The 20,913-nt window shown below is 41.6% G+C and overlaps 1 protein-coding gene across 6 annotated transcripts in view; it reads left to right on the plus strand.

The window, feature by feature from the left end:
* PCSK5 (proprotein convertase subtilisin/kexin type 5) overlaps positions 1–20,913 on the plus strand; it is a 163,458-nt gene that overhangs the window by 36,550 nt on the left and 105,995 nt on the right. For all 6 annotated transcript variants that reach the window (XM_083464824.1, XM_083464828.1, XM_083464825.1 and 3 more), the window contains exon 3: positions 7,855–7,968. In XM_083464824.1, the coding sequence (XP_083320950.1) occupies positions 7,855–7,968 (114 nt within the window). The remainder of the gene's footprint in view (positions 1–7,854; positions 7,969–20,913) is intronic.

A 20,913-nucleotide genomic window follows, 5' to 3' on the forward strand; every position in this document is an offset into this window, starting at 1 on the left:
TCAAACGCCCAGTAACGTAACTGACTGATAAATCATGCTCCTGTATGCCTTCTAGAGACAAAACTAAATTATCCCAGCTTTCCGGGAGAGAACTCAAAATAATAGCCACCTTCTCCTGCTGGTCTAACGCACAGTCTCTTTCCTGTAGCGCAGCAAACTTTAACTGTAAACTGTGTAGGTGTTCCTGCATTGTAACCCCAGGCTGTAACATTGCCTTGTACAATGCCTTGCGAATGAACAGCTTGGAAACCGCTGTCTCACGCACATGGAGTTCTTTAAGTGCTTGCCACACACCTCTAGCTGTCTTGATTCCCCTCACATATGGCAACTGGGAATCTTCCAGCCCCAAGACAATTGTGGCACTTGCTCTTTGGTCATTATCGAGGTCTTCATCATCAGGCTTCATAGGAAACTTACTCACCACTTGCCAGAGACGATCCCTCTGCAGCACTGCCTGCATGCGTTCCGACCACAGCAAGTAATTGGAGTCATTCAGACGCTCAAAAGCCATCTGAACTGGTTGTGAGGCCATCTTGAGAGCGATGTCCCTGGAACCCGGAACCAGCTACTCACGACCACCGAGAGAGAAAACAGGAACCACAGCACCCAGCACTCACACGCTGCAGCTGTTGTCCTTGTGTCCACTGTGTCACCAGCTCACCACAGTCAGGAACCAGCCAGTGTCCATCTGCTGCACCAACAGGAACAACAACTTCTGGAACTACTGGAACCAACGCCGTTGATGCTGACACCACCACAACTCAGGCTGGCAGCACAATGCCCATAACCTCATGGAACTTTGAAGTGTCAGGCATAGCCCTACTGGCTTTAGCCCAAACGTAGCAGAGTTTTCCTGCACAGCGAAGAAGCTAGTTGCGGCAGTAATGACTAGTCAGCTAGACTCAGAATAACTATTTACAGGATTTATTAAAAGGAAAAATAAAACCAGCAGAGTTTCTGCATACAAATAAAAGCAAAATAAATCCTCTCTTTCTCTCTCAAAACCATACACAGCACTTCTAACTCCTAACACACCTAACATCAAACTGTGCTAGCAATCCTAGATAACAGAGTTGAGTGCTGGTCGTTAACCAATCAGAGTGAGTAGTTTCTAGGTCAAGCAGACCTGGGCTTTCTGCCAAGAGTAAATTGACACCAGCTTGAGTTAATTGGTGAAGCTAGAATCTGCAAGTTTCCCACGAGAACCAATTAACAGAAACTGAACATATATTGGAATATATGTTCCATTGGATATATTGGAAAATTGTCTGAAACCAGTATGGCGTTCAGATCGCAATACCTATTTCAGACATTTTGTATTCCTAGCTCAAATTGCTTGCAGACAGGTGCAAAGGTGCAGGCAGGCAGACGGAGCCCGAGAAGGTGCTTGGCTGGAACCTTTTGAGGCTCCACCTGCTTGCCTGCCTCCACCTGAGCGGTCAGGGAAGGAAAAGGGAGCCCACCCAGGTGGAAGCAGGCAGGTGTACAGAGCCTGAGAAGGTTCCTGCCGTGCACCTTCTTGGGCTCCGTCTGCCTGCCTGCCTGCACTTTTGAGGAAGCTCCTGTGCCCCTCTGACTTATGTGAGCCGGAGCAGTATGGGGGGCTTGCTTCCCACTCCCCAGCTGAGCAGTTTAAGGAAGCCCCACCTCTCCCTCTTGTGTGAGCTGGAGCCGTATGGAGGCTTGCTCAGTTGTAGGTCTGAGTAATGTTTTGAAGGGGGAAGGAATGGGTTTCTGTGCAGTCAGTCTGAAACAGGACCCAAAATCCTCATTTTTCGGATTTTTTTAGTTTCTCAGCTGCTTTTTCGTCCTCTAAGGTGGGGAGAAAGAAGCAGCTGAGATACATTCCAGACATTGTGGTATATTAGGATATTGTGATATTTAGCTGCTAATATATCACAATGTTGAAAACCAGATATCGCCCACTTTCCAATGCATTCATTCACTTCACTTATTTACTAAAATAAATAAGTAACTCCAAGCTTTTGGGGAAGCAGGTTTGTTGTGTGAGAGTTCCAAATCAACTTAAATATGTGGCCTGAACTTGCCAATATGTAATTTAATATGACTTCAAAATAGCAAAAGAGAGCACGTGTTGCGGTGGGGGATACAAGCCACCCCAGTGTTGCTGGGCGGATTTGCGGAGTGACCCAGGCAGTGAATTGGTTAATTGGGTCGCTGGGGAGAATTGCTTGTTGCCAATTTTGAAGGAGGGGTCAGAGGTTTTAAATATTGGTTGCCCAACTTTGGGCGTCCTCTTGGCTGCTTGCACCGGATCACCCACCCTCCCTGTATTGGGGGGGGGGGGTTGTTCACTTGACCTTGCTATGCCTGTCATGGGGTTGTCTGCTTTGAGGCAGGGGCCTGGTAGGAATTTTGTCCATTTGGCTGATTGGCTGGTGCCATTTGGTTTTGCCTACTGCGTAGCAAATCGTCACAACTTGTAAGGTTGGCAGTTAGGCATTGGTTCAAATTGGTTGGTGGAGGGGTAAGTGCCTACCCCTCCAATGGTGGTGCGGAAAGGGAATTCCATTAAAGGAATCCAGGGGCTTGCCATTCTTTTCGTCCTTGTCCCTGGCATTGGACTTGGGCCGTGCAAGCCACCAGGAGCATGAGGGTGAGAAGTGAGGGACTGAGGCCCAGCTTCATTTTCTCCCCAAAATTGTTTCCCTCACTGGCTTCCGCTGGAATCTGGAAGTCAGTTCTGTCCCTGGGCAAGGACAGATAGTCGGAACCAATGCCTAAGCAACCACTCACTTGTGTGTATTTAAATAAAGTTGTGGCCAAAATCGTGCCAAAAACCCAAACCAAAATTGATGTGTTGAAGGAGGTGAGGAACAGTGTGATGTGTGAATAATTGGGTGGCTTGGGGACCTCGACACGCAACAGCCTGAAAGTGATGTGTTTCTCTTGTAGGACTTAAAAGGCCACCTCACTGTGGTTTTCAAAGCAGCAACCACGTCAGTGGTTGGTGAGTTGAGGCAAGAATGCTACATTGCTACACTACATTGCTAGTGCAACAAAGAGATCAGGATTTGGTCCATTGCTGAATCATGTGATGGCAGCAGTGCTGGTTCAGGATCAAACAGATCCTTTGCCAGGCAAACACTGAGATGCTGTGGCGGAGGCTGGCAGAACAAGGCTTGTTAGATGGACACCTTTGCCTCAACCGAACCTTTCCACTCTGGTGGATTGGGGTTTTGGATTGCAGCCTTGGCATATTGTAAGCCTTTATTTCCTAAGAGCAAGTTGATGACTCAAGGGGACTGCTTTGCTTTAGGAAAGATTGCATCTTATTCTGTTTCTCTTTCTTTTTTATTTTAATGTCCCTTTTAATGTTAACTTGGGACAATTCTTATCCACTAGAAGAGCGTTTATAAAATACTGCATTGAATACAAAAGCGATCTCTGAGATGACAAGACTGGAAATAATGTATTTTAAACAATTATTTAGATTTCAGTCTGGCTTGGCTTTGATTTCTAGACATTCAGGAAATAGAAATATAGAACTTTTGGAATTGAACTGAATGAGAAAATGTGCACAATTACTCCTACAGCTAAGTGTGACATTATGAAATGTTTAAATGTGAAGAAGCCTTGTTTTTGCAGCCTCTCATTTTCTCCAGAAATGAAAATCTGTATAATCAATTACTCCATATATTTTCTTCTTCTTCAGGGCGTATGAGCGTCAAACTATTGATATTTCAAAAATGAAAACACTTTAATAAAACCACTTAAAAATATCGGCTATTAGAGAAATGTGTCCATACATCCATACAATATTCATAGGAAACTACTGACATTTCTAGAAAATAGCTGCTAAGACTAAAACCCACAGACACTTATTATATTCAACTTAGTTACTCTGTGGACTCAGTGCAAATTAAGACACATTTTATAAATTGAAGACAGTGATTCTCTGCTTTAGCTCCATCTATATAATCAGTGCAATTACAAAAAAGAATTTTAAAACTATGGTAACCCAGCACACAGGGAAACTCACTTAAAAATCCAAAAGAAGCAGTTCCCCAACACTAATCCCATATGACTTTGAACACATACAGTTGGCTAAATTTTTTGCAACTTTCTTTACTAATTTATACCCAGCTGGGAATAAATTTATTTTGATTATCAGCATTGCTCCAAATATTAGGAATTGTAGAAAATAAGACAAGATAACATACAGGCCAACAAATGCCAAAACAGACTGGTTTTGGCTACCTTTAAGTACTGTGGAGCAGTATGTAGGTTTTAAATTTTTGGCTAGTATGTTATTACCCGGGGCTGCACCATTGCCCACTTTGCTCCCCATGCCCCCATTATTCCCCCTACATTTACCCCCTAGAGCAGGGCGGTCTAACATCTCAGACCAAGTGGGCCATAAAAGTACTTCGATACAAAACCTGTGAGCTGTGCACTGAATTAAACTGAATTAATGTAAATTAAAGAGTTCACAATATAGTTGATATTATTTAAAACACACAATTAATATATTTAATTGAAAATATAATTAAACTAATTATATTTAAAATATTTATTTAAAAAAATAATACACAAACATATGTATGCACTTTTGTTAACAACATAGACATTGAATCCCTGTCAGGATAAAAAGGAGGGGTTTTAAGAATTGTAATAGTGACATCATTATTATCATCATTATTATTTTAGAAGGCTTCTAGTAAAAATGATTCGCGCCTCCTGTGAAGCCAGTAAATAAATGCAGCCCAAGAAGAAGAGTGCACAGAGGGAAGGAGAGTGGCTCCCGCAGCCCACGCCTGGCCTTAGCAGGTGGCAGAAGGTCCCAGTGGACTGAGAGCTCGTAGGGCAAAGTGATGGGCTGGTTCAGCAGGGAGAGGCGGCTAGCTGCGTTGGGGTGGGAAGAGAGGAGGAGGAGGAGGAGGCACTACCCTAGCAGCAGCAGCAGTGAAGGAGGAGGAGGAGGGCAGACTACATGGCTGCTGAGGCAGGTGGTGCTCAGCTCCACTCTGCCAGGTGAGCAAGTGAGCTGCTGTTGTGAGTGGCACACGGGAGGCAGCTCCAGAGCAGCCGTACCTCCACTGCCACCACTGGGGGATCAAAGCAGTGCAGCACGGACTCCCTTCCTTGGAGTCGGCCATGGAGGATCTCCACAAGGACACTGCAGGACAGCACAGCCTGCAGGCCCCCCTTCCCTTGTGCACCAGGGGCTGCCAAAAAGGGCCTCCCCACCCCACGCAACTTCTAAACTCACTTTTCACTTTCCCAACCACATTTCTGAAGCCACTTTTCTTTTCTGCATCCTTGCTTTGTGACCCTGTTTTCACCTTCAGCCCCATGTCTATAGCTGACCCCCTCATTTTGTGCAACCTCCCTTGCACATAGACCACACCCATTGTAACCTCCCGCATCTCCCACACCCACCAAGCGTTCTTTCCATCTTCCACCCGACTTTGAAGCCATCATCCCCTCCTAGTCTTCAGATCATTTCACCCTCCTGCTTTCATCTTTAACCCCATTCCCAAGCATGCTATTCCCTTCTCTTTTTGCAACCCCCTTTGCTCTCCCATTTTCACCTTTATTTCCTTTCCCCGCCTCCTTACTTTTCACAACTCTTCATTGCACACAGACCACACACCCCGTTCCCACCTCTCTCCTCTTCTGCAGCCTTCTTTGCACTCACAACTGATGCTAATATATATGATACTGTATCTTTAAGATGAATAGGATTTTAAGAGCAAGGCTGTTAGTTTATTAAGTTAGAGAATGTTAGTTTAAGTTGATGGATGTTGTACACATATGGGTGTTTGCTTGTTAATAAAATATCTTTTCTAAGTTACTGCACTGAATTTGGAACTTCATGCTGAAGATAACGCATGGTGCCAGGAGTGAAATTCAGGATTATGGGAAGGTGCTATAGAATATTTGAGGGCTCTTTATCTCTCTCACATAAGGAAGCTAAGGAATGGAAGAGTTTCCCACTTCTCCCTCTACTCAAACAATGGTAGAAGTTTGAGAAAAGCAAGGGTGGAGGGACACAGATGAAAAAAAAAATGTTTCTTAAAAAATGGCACACAGTTGAGTGAAGCAGGGATGGAGGAATACTGAGGACTTGTTCAAACTGGTTTGTTTTTTTTAAAAAAAACACAAGTAGAAATAGCAGAGATGGGTATAACACAGAAGCGAACACCAAAAAGCTCAACGCAACAGCCTTTCCTAATTCAGTTCTTGCAATCGTCAGTCTACTCAAATCTCTATGGCACGAGGGAGAATTTATGGGAGCTGAAGGGACGTGTGCATGTAGGAGCCACTTCCAGTTGTGCACGGTGGCCTCTGTATTCTAAGTGATGCTGCAGGCAGTTGACATACTTGACAGAACGCCACTCATGTTCAGATTACACAGGACACATAAGGAATCAGTAGTGTTTATTATTTTGTAGGAAACACTGGAAAAATCAAATGTGCATTTGTCCTTTGCTGCTGTGTGTTGGTTTTCTCAACCCTGGATGAACTCTGCTTGCAGCTTCTATTGCTGACCTTAAAAAGTCACCCTGCACAAGGGTTGCAAAATCCTGGAAATCCAAACTGGGATATTTACAGGAAAGGTCAATAGGTTTGCAGAATAAAGTGCAGTAAATTTCCTGTAAATATACCGTATGTCAGCTACTCTGTAAGCTTCAGAACTTCCTTTGACAGAAGTTTAAAAACCCCCACCATGAAACATTTGTATTGCAATGTGATTCAGAGATGCATTTCTTAGATATAATGTGAAAAGAACAGGTTAGCAACTGTTCTGTGCTACACTTTATAGAAAATAATCTATAGTGGTTTTGATGTGCTGTATGTGGGTGGTGATTATATTTCTTTTTTAAAATGAGAGACTATTGTTATTTTGATTATATGTTCTGTTTTGTTTTCTCTGCTCTCATCAATATCTAATCTTGTAACATAGACCAAAAAGGTTTCATTGTGGCTATGGTAATATTCCATTCGAAAGAGAACAAAAAATAGGTAGCAATTCACTTCAGAAGTGATTGTTTATCAAACTTCATGCACAGCTGAATGTTCAGAAGCATTTTAAAAATAAAACATTTTCCAGGAAAGTAAAGAGCTGAACAATGAGCAGCAGGTTAAATTACAACAGGTAACTTAAAAGGGATGCCAAACAGAAGATGATCAAGGTTCCAGGTCATGTTTTCAAACTAAGTTACTTATTGTCAGAAACTTATTGAAGATTCTGAATTCCACAGAAAGGACTTGCAGATCTGAATAGGCTATGTATAATTGGGCTACAATAAATACATAGAATATTTCACAAAATCATTATTTTTAAACAGACATTTATGTATCATTTGCTATGTAGTTGACTCTCAACTTAAATGGGATTTACGTTCTGGGGATAGCATGTAAAACCAAAACTGCATATAGTCAAAACACTCACTCTCTGCACCGCTGAATGCTCTTCCAAGGTGAGTGTACTGGTGGCTGGGATTGTCTATGGTTCCCCACCCCCACTGGAAGCCTGCCCCCTTTGATTGATTGATTGATTGATAAGCAAATTAAGTACATAAGTTGCGAGTAGACTGCATTCATTCCTTCTCTGTCATGATCTTCTGCGTGTAATAATAGAAAAACCACCCTGCGTTCTTAACAACTGTATAGCTTGAAAGCCTGTTTTAAGAGTATATAAGGCACTGTGCTCTCTCTCTCCCCCCACACACTTACTTTTAAGAAAAGTAGTACATCAACCTGAATTTTGCACCAAGAAATGTATTCAGCTCCTTTTTTGGAACAAACAACTGCAGGTTTTATATATTTATTTAGGATAACCATGGTGTTGTTTTGGTATTTACCACATGTTTTCCTTATTGACAGGTGGAATGGATAGAACAGCAGGTTGTAAAAATAAGGACAAAGAGGGATTACAAACCTGGTGCCATCCAGCCCGTGTATTTTAATGATCCCAAATGGCAAAGTATGTGGTACATGGTAAGTTCATAGAGGCTATTTCTTGACTAAAGTATTTCATGGTAAACAAAATAGAATGCCATAACTTTGTTTTATGTGAAGCAATAAAGGTTATGAAACTTGATCATATGAGCTGTTACCAATTCAGGATCTGTGTTTAGAATTCCAATACGTTAGGTTTTATCATGGTAGAGGGAGAAGGGAACCTGTGTTAGCAGAGAGAAATTCTTTTCTTGAAGGATGCTGCATTTATCTTTAATTAAAGCTATAATTTCTTGAGAAGAAGCATAGATCCCAGAGTGATGATATGGTGCTTTTGTGGGTTTCTGACCAACATTAGTGCAAGCTTCTTCCTTTCTCCCCAAATTGGATTACTGCATGCAGTTTATATGGAGCAAACAAAGTCTGAAAATTTCTGTAGGTGCAAAAAGCAGCCCACAAGGGTTTGGTCTGGAGTCAGCAGGTCACATAACATTATGCCAATCCTTGGTCAATATGACTAGTTGTGAGGGTTTTCTGTGCTCATTTCAGGGTTCTGGTTTTTACTCTTAAAATCCTAAAGGTCAAAGTATTTCAGGAATCACTCCCTTGGTTATAAACTTGCCCAAGAAGATGATTCTGCTTTTAAGGCTGTTTTCTCTGTCCCCACCCAATCAGAAGTTCCACAAAGGTGGAATTTGATACCAAGACATGGAATGCTGGCCTCCCAAAGGATATATTATCTTTCTCCATCAATGCTCACTTTAAGAAGGACACAAAGAACAGTGTAGTTTTATTAGGGATTCTTAAGGTAACACTTCTGAATGAGCCTTATCAAAGCTCTTTTTACTGTTGCTATAACCTTTCTCATTTTTCAAAAATTTTAATTTGCTGTTTTATTTGTTTAAAATATTTTTTTCCATATAAAATTCTCTGCTATCTTTTGTTATACTTATTCTCAAGGCTCCCAAGCCCTATTCAGGCATTATTAAAGTCAAAGTGTGTTGGATATTCTGGGGGCTGTGCGTGCCAACCCTGCCCCTTTCACCTATTAAATCAGTTGGCTTGCTTTCAAGGCTCGCTGTGATCAGGAATGCTGGTCATGCAGGGTGACTTGTAAGCTTTTCAAGCAAACATTCAGACCTTGCTGTTTAACATGGCAAGATCAAGGGGGAGGGGGCAATGCCGAGCCCAGCCCAGCCCATCCAACATATTTTTATTTCGAGGAACTCATTGTGACTGGATTGAGGAGGCACTTTGCTGGTAAAACAGTTGGTCTGATATTTCAACAAGTAGCTTCAGGTGATAAGTTTAAAAGAATCCTTCCAGATATTGTGTTGTTGTTTTATGAATGTAAATATCATTGCAGATGAAATTATTTTCCATTTTTTTGAGCAAATGGTGCAGAAACAAACAACTTAGAAAGTTTTATTAATAACTAGTGTTTGCATTGGTGGCTATAACAGCATTATGTTTAAAATAGTAATATACCACTATGCAATTGTTCAGATCTTGATTAACAAATAGCCTAGCAATGAGAAGAGCTGACCTAAGTTTATTGTTCCAACTTCTTCATCAAAGACCTTTCATTCATATTTCTCAAATGATCTTTATTATAATTCTGTTGACTCCTACTATCTAAGAGACATAGCTCAGCATGCTTTGCATGCTGCTATCTTATATGCTACTCATAAACATAGTTACTTGGAATAAAACTATTAGTCTAAATTAATTTAGGGTCACATCTGAAAAGAATTTCATCTTTAGAACTGATTCTGAGTAGAATTGCTATAGGGAAAGCAGAGTTTGGAGTGTAAGACTCTGGAGATGCTGCATTCAAATGTACTTAGTATTTTGGAGTTTTGGCATACATAGCATCATCTTTAGGGACGTGGGTGGTGCTGTGGGTTAAACCACAGAGCCTAGGACTTGCTGATCAGAAGGTTGGTGGTTCGAATCCCCGCGACGAGTTGACCTCCCGTTGCTCGGTCCCTGCTCCTGCTAACCTAGCAGTTCGAAAGCACATCAAAGTGCAAGTAGATAAATAGGTACCGCTCAGGCGGGAAGGTAAACAGCGTTTCCGTGTGCTGCTCTGGTTTGCCAGAAGCGGCTTAGTCATGCTGGCCACATGACCCGGAAGCTGTATGCCAATGAAGCGAGATGAGCGCCGCAACCCCAGAGTCAGCCACGACTGGACCTAATGGTCAGGGATCCCTTTACCTTTACAGCATCATCTTTATGCAGTGAAGTGGGGTGGGAGCTGGCACTCAAGCCTAAATTAGATTCAAATACAGGTTCTGGTGTACACAAATCTGACATTCAGATGTGTGGGTGGGATGGGATGGAAAGACCAGATAGATCTTATGAAGACTCTCTAACCATGCTTTGGTAAGTCTACCTAAGAGAAGAACTAAACAAACAACAGATTAAGTGGCAGATCAGAGTATTCACATCAACTTTCTTCATCTCAAACACCATTTTAAATTGAGGCCACACGTTTATCTTTAAATAATGGGAATGATGTGTATACATTTGTACTTTTTAATGAGCAGCAGTAAATAATTTTCTAGTAAAGTGTCCCTAGAACCAATATTCATTAAACTAGCATTTTTCACAAAAAATTGTAGAAATACGACATTTAATCTTGACTAGGGATGAATGAGCCCATTACAGTGATAATTTGTTCCAGTTTTACATGGGGACAAAACCAGTGCTATTTTTTTAGAAAAGACCAATGCTATTTTTCTAGAGGTGTGAGAACTCACCACGAACTCACTTTTGTTCTTTTATAATAGCAATGGTGCCCACCTGAAAGGTGCTGGAACTGAGTTCATGCTGAAAATAAGCTTTGGACGGAACTAAGTCTGTGCTGTCCTGTTTCTGTGTGGGTTTTAAAGAGAAAACCCGTTGAAACCTGCAACGAAATATACATTTAAAATGTGGGGGAAATTACTTAAATGGTGGTCCAGTGGTAACATTAAGCTTAGTACCTATCAGGTGATATTTTTCTCCTTGCTGAAAATGAGATGGTTTCACTTTAAATTTTTTATTGGTCTATAGTGTGTCAGACACCGGAGGAAACAATCCCCAGGAGCGGACAAGACAAGGAAAAGTCCTTGCCATCTGCTTTTTATTCAATATTTACAGAGAAAGGCTTGGAACACAGCCTCTTGGAATAATGACGTTGTCCCGAGTGACTCTCCACTCCCCTTTTCTCCCACTTCCTCCTTCGTCATTGTCATCATCTCCCCTACAGGTGGCGCTGAGGGCCCTTTGCTTCTGAGCTCTCTGCTCTACTACAGTCATACCTCATGTTGAATGTGCTTCAGGATGAGCATGTTCGAGTTGCGCTCTGCAGCAACCCGGAAGTAACAGAGTGCATTACTTCCGGGTTTCGCCGCTTGCACAGACGCTCAAAATGACGTCACACGCATGCGCAGAAGCAGTGAAAAGCAACGGGCGCATGCACAGACGTGCCATCGCTGGTTACGTTTGCTTCTAGATGCAAACGGGGCTCTGAAACAGATCCCGTTCGCATCTAGATTTACCATTGTACAGTAGTGCCTCGCAAGACGAAAATAATCCGTTCCGCTTGTCTCTTCGTCTAGCGGTTTTTTCGTCTTGCGAAGCAACCCTATTAGCGGATTAGCGCTATTAGCGGTTTAGCGGCTATTAAAGGCTTAGCGGCTTAGAAAAAGGGGGGGAGCGAAAAAAATCGCAAGACTCGCAAGACGTTTTCGTCTTGCGAAGCAAGCCCATAGGGAAATTTGTCTTGCGAAGCGCATCGAAAAACAGAAAACTCTTTCGTCTAGCGGGTTTTTCGTCTTGCGAGGCATTCGTCTTGCGGGGCACCACTGTACTTTAAAGGCTCGCCAGGTTCTGGGAATGGGGTCTGCAATGCTTTCTAAAAACCCTCTGTTGCCCTCCTGGTGCTTCCTCTTCCTCCTCCTCCTCCCATTATTTCCCAGCTTTCCCCCTCATCTGCCTCTGAGCTGTGATCTCCCTCAAACCCCTGTTGTAATTCTGAACTGTCTTCTTCTTCTCTGGAGGGGTTAGGCTGGGAGGCAGTCTCCACCATTCCTGCTCTGTCCAGTCCCTGACATGGTGTGGACTTTCAGTAATTGTTGGACACTTCACTTATGACTATTGATTTTACTTTCAGAGAAAATAATCCAACCCACTGCCCACAAATGTTTGGCAGCCCCTGACTTAGCATGTTGTATGAGTCAGGTCAATGTGTGCAAAGCGTGTGTAGCAACGTAACATGTTTACACACGCTAGCTCTTGTGTCCTGGCATTGCAGATTAAAGCATGTTCTTGGTAAACTTTGGTGAGCCCTAGCTCTGGCTGAAATAAAACTTTATCGTCCCAGCTATTGGTTCACTTAGAAAAAGCAGCTTACGAGAGGTCTCCCAAGCTCAATTTGTTTTATGATGAACATTTTCACATGTATTTCAGGAGTATGAACGGACACGTTTCTTAAAAGAATTCTTCTTGTTGTTTTTTTTAAAAAATGCATGTGAACTGAATTCCTGGAGGGAGCTGCCAAAAGTTCTATTTACTGGCTTCTGAACCTGCTGAATAAAATGCCACAAGCATCTTAAACTCTGCAAGGGAGAAAGAAATGTCAAGGGTGATGGATCTTTAGCTTATCGTAGCATCAGTTTACACTGTTGATATGCCTGTGAATTCTACTGGCACTGTGTATGGCTTTTAAATGAAAAATACTGGTCCAGATTCACAGAGCTTTTTAGGCTTTCAGAAGAGAGGTGTCACAAGTTGCTTCTGAAACTCCCCTCTGTTTGCTGTGAAGTATTGTTGGGGAGCTACTGTTTGAGAAAAATAACTCTAAAGCTCCCATTGGCCCATAGAACTAGTTTTACAGTTCTTTGACCCTTGGCCAGTATATTCCTTTTTCATGTTTGCTTGAGGCATTGCAAATCATGATGGCAGAGTGTGTAATAAACTGAGCTCATAGACTTATTTGCTGACTTTATTGATGTTTAGCTCCTGATCAGTATGCATTCTCAGTAACCACATCTTAAGAGTTGTTAGTATGAATATCATAAGTATTTCAAAGTACAGCAGCTCATTATATACTCATTGCTGCTGCAGCAGAGAAAAATTAATAGAGTGGTACATGAGTATTTAACCAATACACCTTAATGGCTCCAAAGTCCTAATAAACAGAAATTGTTGATAAATACAGACATAATTTATGTGAGGCTCTTAATTATTTCATTCCCATAAATTGCATGTATCCTTTTTCTAGAATGACAATACCATTTTGTTCATTATCGTTCAAATGACGTATCTATTATAGGCAGCATTTCTGTGAGGTTTAACTATTCAAACAGATCATGAGAAAGTGACAAAGTATTCTTTATACACACAGCTACTTTACTCCATATTTCACTAACACAATCAAACAAACTTTTTGTATTTAGCCAGTTTTAAAAATAAGAGAGTATTTTTTTAACCAGTCTTATTTTAGAGACATATCACTGTTTCCAGTGGCAACATATTTCTTCGGGGCCACATGAGTGATTGCCTGCTTACCTGAGCCACAGTATGTGGCCCAAACAAATAATTATTTCAAAGTACATGAGAAGCTGCGTGGTTTTGCACAAGGTACAATTTGTGGAGGGAATTTCACCCAACTGATAAAAGTAGGTTCTATTCCATGGGATACAATATGTATTTGTCAATTAATTACATCCTCATCTCTAACTCACTGAGATACAAAATACATATATAGGTACCGTGCTCATTTTGGATCATGCAGCCATTACTGTAGAGGCCAAGTGGGGAAACATATTGTCTTACAATCCAGTTTGGCAATTGGATGCTTCAGTATTGTCAAAGCAAGAAAAATTGTCAACCAAGTTAAAGGAATGCCTTTATTTGAATAGTACTCTGGATGTTAACCTTGTATGGGATGTGGGATATGGGATGCCATGAAATCAGTTATTAGGGAAGTATATTTAAGATAAACATAACATTTTTGGAGGCACAGAGAGGCAGATAAAGATTATTTGCTTATGGGGATAGCAAAGTTAAAAGTCAAATGCAGACACACTGGGAGTTCTAAAATTTACAAGAAATTACTAGTGAAAGGTGTGCTCTAAACATTTATATGATACAATCATACACAGTATGTGGTCCATGAAGAGATTATAATAGTTATTGATTGCTGCTTGACTGGAGATCGTGCACTTTTGAAAATCCAAGAAAGGCTTTTCACTCAGTAGACGATATACCAACCCATGAAATATGGCACATAGCACTAACTGAGAAAATAACATCAGTGCAGTTTAGCCCAAGGTGAAATCCAGCAGGATAAGTCAGATGAGATCGGAGTCCCTTTTTTCACATAGGAAAATTGTCACATGAGAGATTTGCAGCCCTCATTTTCTCAACACTCATTCTGGAAAGCTACACTTATGCAGTGCAAGGTATTACAAGCTGTGAATGCATTGTTACGGTTTTTTGGATGCTGGCGATCCTTCTTTGTAATAATTTCAGACTCAAAACTTACTTTTGCTATGATTATTACAACATTTAATTAAAATTTTCAATAAAATAAAAATAAAAAGATTTAAGTCCAGGCTTGCCTCCGCTCTGGTCGGTTCGATGACTAAGTGTTCCAGAGCACAATGATTTAGGATACTGAGAAGTTTTTTTCCAGATGAGACAGCTTCCAGCCTAAGCCAGCAACAAACAATTGCCTCTGCTGGGATGTTGTTGCCGGAAGACTGGAACAGCTAAAGAGCTCAGGGGAATAGCTGAGGTGCTTGAGAAAGAACCTCATTCTGCTTGATGAAATCAGGTAGAGCATCTGTTCTCAGTAGGGTTGTTCTTCCCCTGAAAGAGCAGGTACATTGTCTGGAGGTACTCTTTGATCCAGAATGGTCACTAGAGATACAGATGGCCTTCATGTCTTGGAGTGCCTTTTTCAAACTTCAGCTCTTCCAGAATAGAGATTACTGACCACGGTTGGCCATACTCTAGTGTTGTCATGTTTGTAGTATTGCAATGTGTTCTACATGGAGCTTTGTCCTTAAATCACCTGGAAGTTATAATTGGTACGGAATACAGTTGTCAGAGTACTGCCATATGACACCAATCCTGAAAGAGGTTCTTTGGATACATATACAGTCGTACCTTGGAAGTCGAATGGAATCCGTTCTGGAAGTCTGTACGACCTCCAAAACATTCAAAAACCAAATCACGGCTTCTGATTGACTGCAGGAAGCTGTGGAAGCCCTGTCGGACAGTCGGGTTCCAAAAGAACATTCGAAAACCGGAACACTCACTTCCTGGTTTGCGGCGTTCGGGAGCTAAAACGTTGGGAGTTCCAGGACGTTCAGAATCCAGGGTACGACCGTACACTTCTTGCTAGAATTTAAGATGCTGATGTTGACCCATGAAGACCTAAATGACTTGGGACCCAAATATCAAAGGAAGTGCATCTGCCTGTATTACCCTGCCATGTCTCTTTGATCTGAGAGAAAGACACTTCTCATGGTCCCACAGCAGGAGATGATATGAGAGAGGGTCTTCTCTGTGGTCCTCTAGTTATAGAATGCTGTGCCTGGTGCAAACTTTGCTGACATTTCAGTACCAGATTAAGACCTCACTGTTTGCCTTTTGCTTCAATGTTTTTATTACTTATCTTCAGTTGTTTCTAGGTAGGTATTATCAGCTCTTTTAGGTTGTTTGTATTTGAATTGATTTGTAATCTGTTCTGAGATCAAAAGACAAAGGGCACACTAAATCAATAAAATAACGGCAAGGTGTCTACACGCAGCATACAGCAACGCAGCAGCATGCCTAACATGGAAGGGGAATTCTTATAATGCATTTTGTGAGAATCCCCACTACACACTAAGTCTCATGGGCAAAAGAACCTAGATCAGGCCTAGCATTTTTAGTGCCACAAGATTCACAAGCCCCTTAATTTACATCAGTAGAGATAAATTCTCTGGTTTTCTGTAGCTTGATTTCATTGCTCTGTGGCCGAGAGAAACTTTGTAAGTTAAAATGAACAACTCTTTAATATTGATTCCTTGCTTCCCTGTTCAGCTGAATTGTTATATTATTATTTGTATACCTCAGTTGGCATATAAAGCATGTTCAACTCATTTGCCTTAATAATAAGTAATAATTAAAGGTTACATTAATTCCATGTATGCCACATGAACTGCAACAGTTTTGACCTTGGGAAAGTTTGAGATATATATTTCAGTGTTTATTTTTTAAATATTTCACTAGACAATGGAAGTATATGGTAGGTTTTTTTGCTTTTGTTTTTTTAATAAATCACATAATCTCGTTAATTTAAAGATTTTGCTCATGGTGTTTTTAAAATTTACCTGATAGTTCAGATTCGGTCCTGCCTAATGGCAAAGGCAGTTGCACTAGGTGTTGCTCCGCAGGGACGCCAAAACAGTGCTGTGGAATGGAGTGCAAGAGGTGGGGCTGTGCGCTGAATTTTAGCGTCACACAGGGCGCTGCTGGAATTTGAGAGCCCCAAGTCCAGCACTGATTATGGTTACCTGTCATACACCATACCATCATCGAAGAGTGTCTAGAGCCACACTAAGCCATACTGACGCAAATTGTGGACAATATATCCAAAAGTTTGAGCTATTTTTGAGGCAAAGATCAGCTGTTTCCCAGACCTATAGGTTTTTCCAATTCAGTTATTCTCTTCCTTGTTTATCTAAGGCCATTCCTGGTCCTCCAGCTCCTCCTTCTCCTCCTCCTCAGGGAGGCCATGTGACAGCCGGGCTGTGTGTGCATCACCTTTGACCGGGAACGTGCCTTCGGTTTGGGCTCAGGCAGCAGCGGCAGCGCTGCATGTGTGGGTACACACAGTTCTACCTTCTCCCTCCCTGCCATCTCCTTTCTCTCACGGAGGGATATTTGGGTGCCTCGTTCTGCTTTGCTCCTGCGCTACCTCCTCCCCGCCAGGTGTGTATTGTCCCTCCCTCCTCTTTTCTCTCCCCCGTCTCACTCTCTTGCTCCCTCCTCCTAATCCTGCACTCTCCAGTCCCCTCTCCCTGCTCGTGTTCTCTCCCTTGCTCAATCCGCTGCTCCCTGTTGTCTTTGTCCTCCCCTCCTGCACGGTTATTTCTTCTCCGCCCCCCTGCTCCCTTTCTTTATCCGCCCCCATCAGTGGCTGGCTGAGTCTGACCTGATGGCATCTGCCCACTCCTGCCTGCCTCTTGCTCCGATCGAGAAGCCCACCACCATGATCTGAAACTGATCACTGCAGAAGGGCTTGCAGGGCACATGGAGGTCGGGGGTAAGGATGCGGGCAGCGAGAGAGGTAGGCAGGCGCAGGCGGAAGGGTGGCAGTTCTGGCAACTTTTTTCTAAGAAAAACATGCTTCCCAAGTTCATACAACCTTTCCCACAAGACAATTTAAAGAGGCTGAGAGCACCCTGCCATTTATATACAGCATATATATGTCATTGCATGTGATCTTTGGCAATCACTCGTAGCCTCAACTTCGTTGGACTGGTCATGTTGTGTGGATGCCTGATTATCGTCTACCAAAGCAACTGCTCTATTCCGAACTTAAAAATGGAAAGCGTAATGCTGGTGGTCGACAAAAGAGGTTTAAAGACTGTCTCAAGGCAAATCTAAAAAAAATGTAGTATAAACACTGACAACTGGGAAACACTGGCCTGCGAGCACTCCAGTTGGAGAACAGCCTTTACCAAAGGTGTCATGGGCTTTGAAGACACTCAAACTCAGGATGCAAGGGAGAAACGTGAAAGAGGATGGCATGCTTGGCAAATCCACACCGTTATCAACTCCCGCCCAGAAACCAATGTCCCCACTGTGGAAGGACGTGTGGATCCAGAATTGGCCTCCATAGTCACTTACGAACTCATTGTTAAAACCATGTTTATGGAAGACAATCTTACTCGGCTACGAGTGATTGCCAAAGAACAAGAAGATATAAGGAAGGCATACCAGTGATGGTAAAGATTTTGCTCTTGTTGGAGAAGAGAAAGTTCAGGCAAGGACAGTCTGCTGACATCACTAAAGGAGAAAGAAGCTGTCTTGTGGCAGGTTTCCAAACCTTTTCAAAGGAATAGGGTTTATAATCTCACACCCTTTTCTACAGCCCAAGGTACATGGCTTGTCTGAGCCAAATAACAGAACTTATGAGTCATTTCCCTCAGTGAGCTGCCTATGGGCTAATTTCTTAGTGTTAATAGAAATGGAAGAAAGCTGCCAGATCAATTGGATATTTTGGATGAAGAAGAATAAAAGGGACTCGTCATTTATTTTATTGTAAGATAAGAGATGAAAAACCTATGAGTGGGTTGGACATTGGTCAGTGCATTCTTTTCTTTAGTTTTGACAGCAATAGATACAAAGGCCAGATAGGTTTCTTGGGTTAACATAAAGCCTATTATTATTATTATTATTATTATTATTATTATTATTATTATTATTATATTTATACCTTGCCCATCTGGCTGGGTTTCCCCAGCCACTCTGGGCGGCTTACAGCATATCTAATAACATAATAAGAACATTGGTCTTTAAAAATTTCCCTAAACAGGGCTGCCTTCAGATGTCTTCTAAAAGTCAGATACTTGTTTATTTCCTTGACATCTGATGAGAGGGCGTTCTACAGGGTGGGTGCCACTACCAAGAAGGCCCTCTTCCTAGTTCCCTGTAACTTGGCTTCTTGCAGTGAGGAATCCGCCAAGAGAAGGCCCTCGGTGCTGGACCTCAGTGTCCGGGCTGAGCAATAGGGGTGGAGACGTTCCTTCAGGTATACTGGGCCAAAGCCGTGTAGGGTTGTAAAGGTCAGCAGCAACACTGAATTTTGCTCGGGAAACATACTGGGAGCTAGTGAAGATCCTTTACGACTGGTGTTATATGGTCCCGGAGGCCACTCCCAGCCACCAGTCTAGCTGCTGCATTCTGGATTAGTCACCTTCCAAGTCCCCTTCAAAGGTAGCCCCACATATGCAGCAACTCTCACAGTTTCCATAGACACCAACCCTGATGAGTTTTAGGGATCTTTTTATTTGCCAAACTAACTGGTTAGTTGACTGGAGATGTTTTGTTGACCTCATGGTGCTCTGATACAATCTTAATTTATTACTGTAGTAGTTTGATTTTTTAAAAGATTTTTTTATTTGATTATGTATTATATTTTATGTTGTACCCTGCCATGGGATTAATTTTAGTGAAGGACAGGTTAAAAATAAATGATAAAAAGTATATTTTGAGTGCATGGCAGTTGGGGGGGGGGGGAGAATAACCAGCTATGTTTACGAGAAACTATGACTGACAGGGTCAAAATACCTTGAAAATGAATCTTGAAATAGAATTGAAATCTTTATGCTATAAACTGTGCAATGCCTTGGACAGACTGTCATTTAAGTAGCCCAGCCTTGTTTGTTTACAAATCAGAAACATGTTCAGGGAAGTTTTTAACGTGTGATATTTTACTGTATTTTTGGTTTTTATGGAAGCCGCCCAGAGTGGCTGGGGAGGCCCAGCCAGATGGGCGGGGTATAAATAATAAATTATTATTATTATTATTATTATTATTATTATTATTATTATTATTATTATTATTATTATTATAAAACTTGCTCTTCAGCATATTGCATTGGGATTTCGAAAGTAATTAAAAAATGAGAAAAAGCGGGGTTTTAAAAATACATTGAGGCAAAATGGTTGTACACACAAAAAAGAGAAAGAAAGGAAACTACTAGCAAAAAGAGTTATCAAAATTTACCTGGCAGGGGAAAAAACCAAGGATTAAATTTAAAATTTTAACAGCTGTAAAAAAAAGAGGTGGATTCTCATTGCCAGACTTAAAACTACAGTGGTACCTCAGGTTAAGTACTCAATTTGTTCCAGAGGTCCGTTGTTAACGTGAAACTGTTCTTAACCTGAAGCACCACTTTTGCTAATGGGGCCTCCTGCTGCTGCCGCGCCGCCAGAGCACGATTTCTGTTCTCAACCTGAAGCAAAGTTCTTAACCTGAAGCACTATTTCTGGGTTAGCGGAGTCTGTAACCTGAAGCTTCAGGTTAAGAACAGCTTCAGGTTAAGAATGGACCTCTGGAACGAATTAAGTACTTAACCTGAGGTACCACTGTACTATGAAGCAGCTTGTATGATCTGGGTAAAGGAGTTAAAGAATACAGGATTGTTAGACCTGGAATGTTATGGGAAACATTATGCATAGCATGCTTATTTGTGGTATGATAAGGTAAAAATACACAAAGAATTTTAAAATCATTGCAGAAGAAGGAGTATATATGGAATATAGACTAGATACTAAGCTTTATTGGAAAAGAAAACACCTTTATGGTTATCACCTATAGAAGCCAGTCAGTACTCAAAAGAAAATAAATATGATGGAGAAGTGGGGTAAATATAGAGATATATTTTTCTGGAAATGTATGTAAATTGAAAAAGTTTGAAGAAATCTGAGAATGGATATCAGATTGGTTTCAATATTATCACACCAATGAGTATTTTAAAAAGGATCTATTAAAAGGTTTTATTATGAGTTCTGATTTTGGGGAAAAAATGCTTGAAGGAATAGAGAAATTGAATTCAAAATGTATAAATTATTATTAGAATGGGAGGCGAAAGATGAAATAGTGAAATTGGTAATGATGAAAAGATTTAGGACACAATATAGAAATAAGCAATATAGAAATAAGGCCAATACATGGCACTTTAAAAAAAAACAACCTACTTGCCACCTTTACAAATTCCAAAGCACTAATAGATTGCATGGAGTAGAAGGGAACTGATTTGGGCGGGGGGGGGGGGGAATGAATGAACTTTTGAGAACTCTTGTGGCTAATATGTGTTGCTATGATACTTGTTCTAAGAATTTATTCCCCCCTTTCCTGCTTGTTCTCATGGAGCCCAGGGAAGCTGGAGCAAAGCACCACTCCCGAGGAAGGCCTGAATAGGACACTCATTA

The sequence above is a fragment of the Podarcis liolepis genome, assembly GCF_965112155.1.
Source record: "Podarcis liolepis genome assembly, chromosome: 11".
NCBI lineage: Eukaryota > Metazoa > Chordata > Lepidosauria > Squamata > Lacertidae > Podarcis > Podarcis liolepis.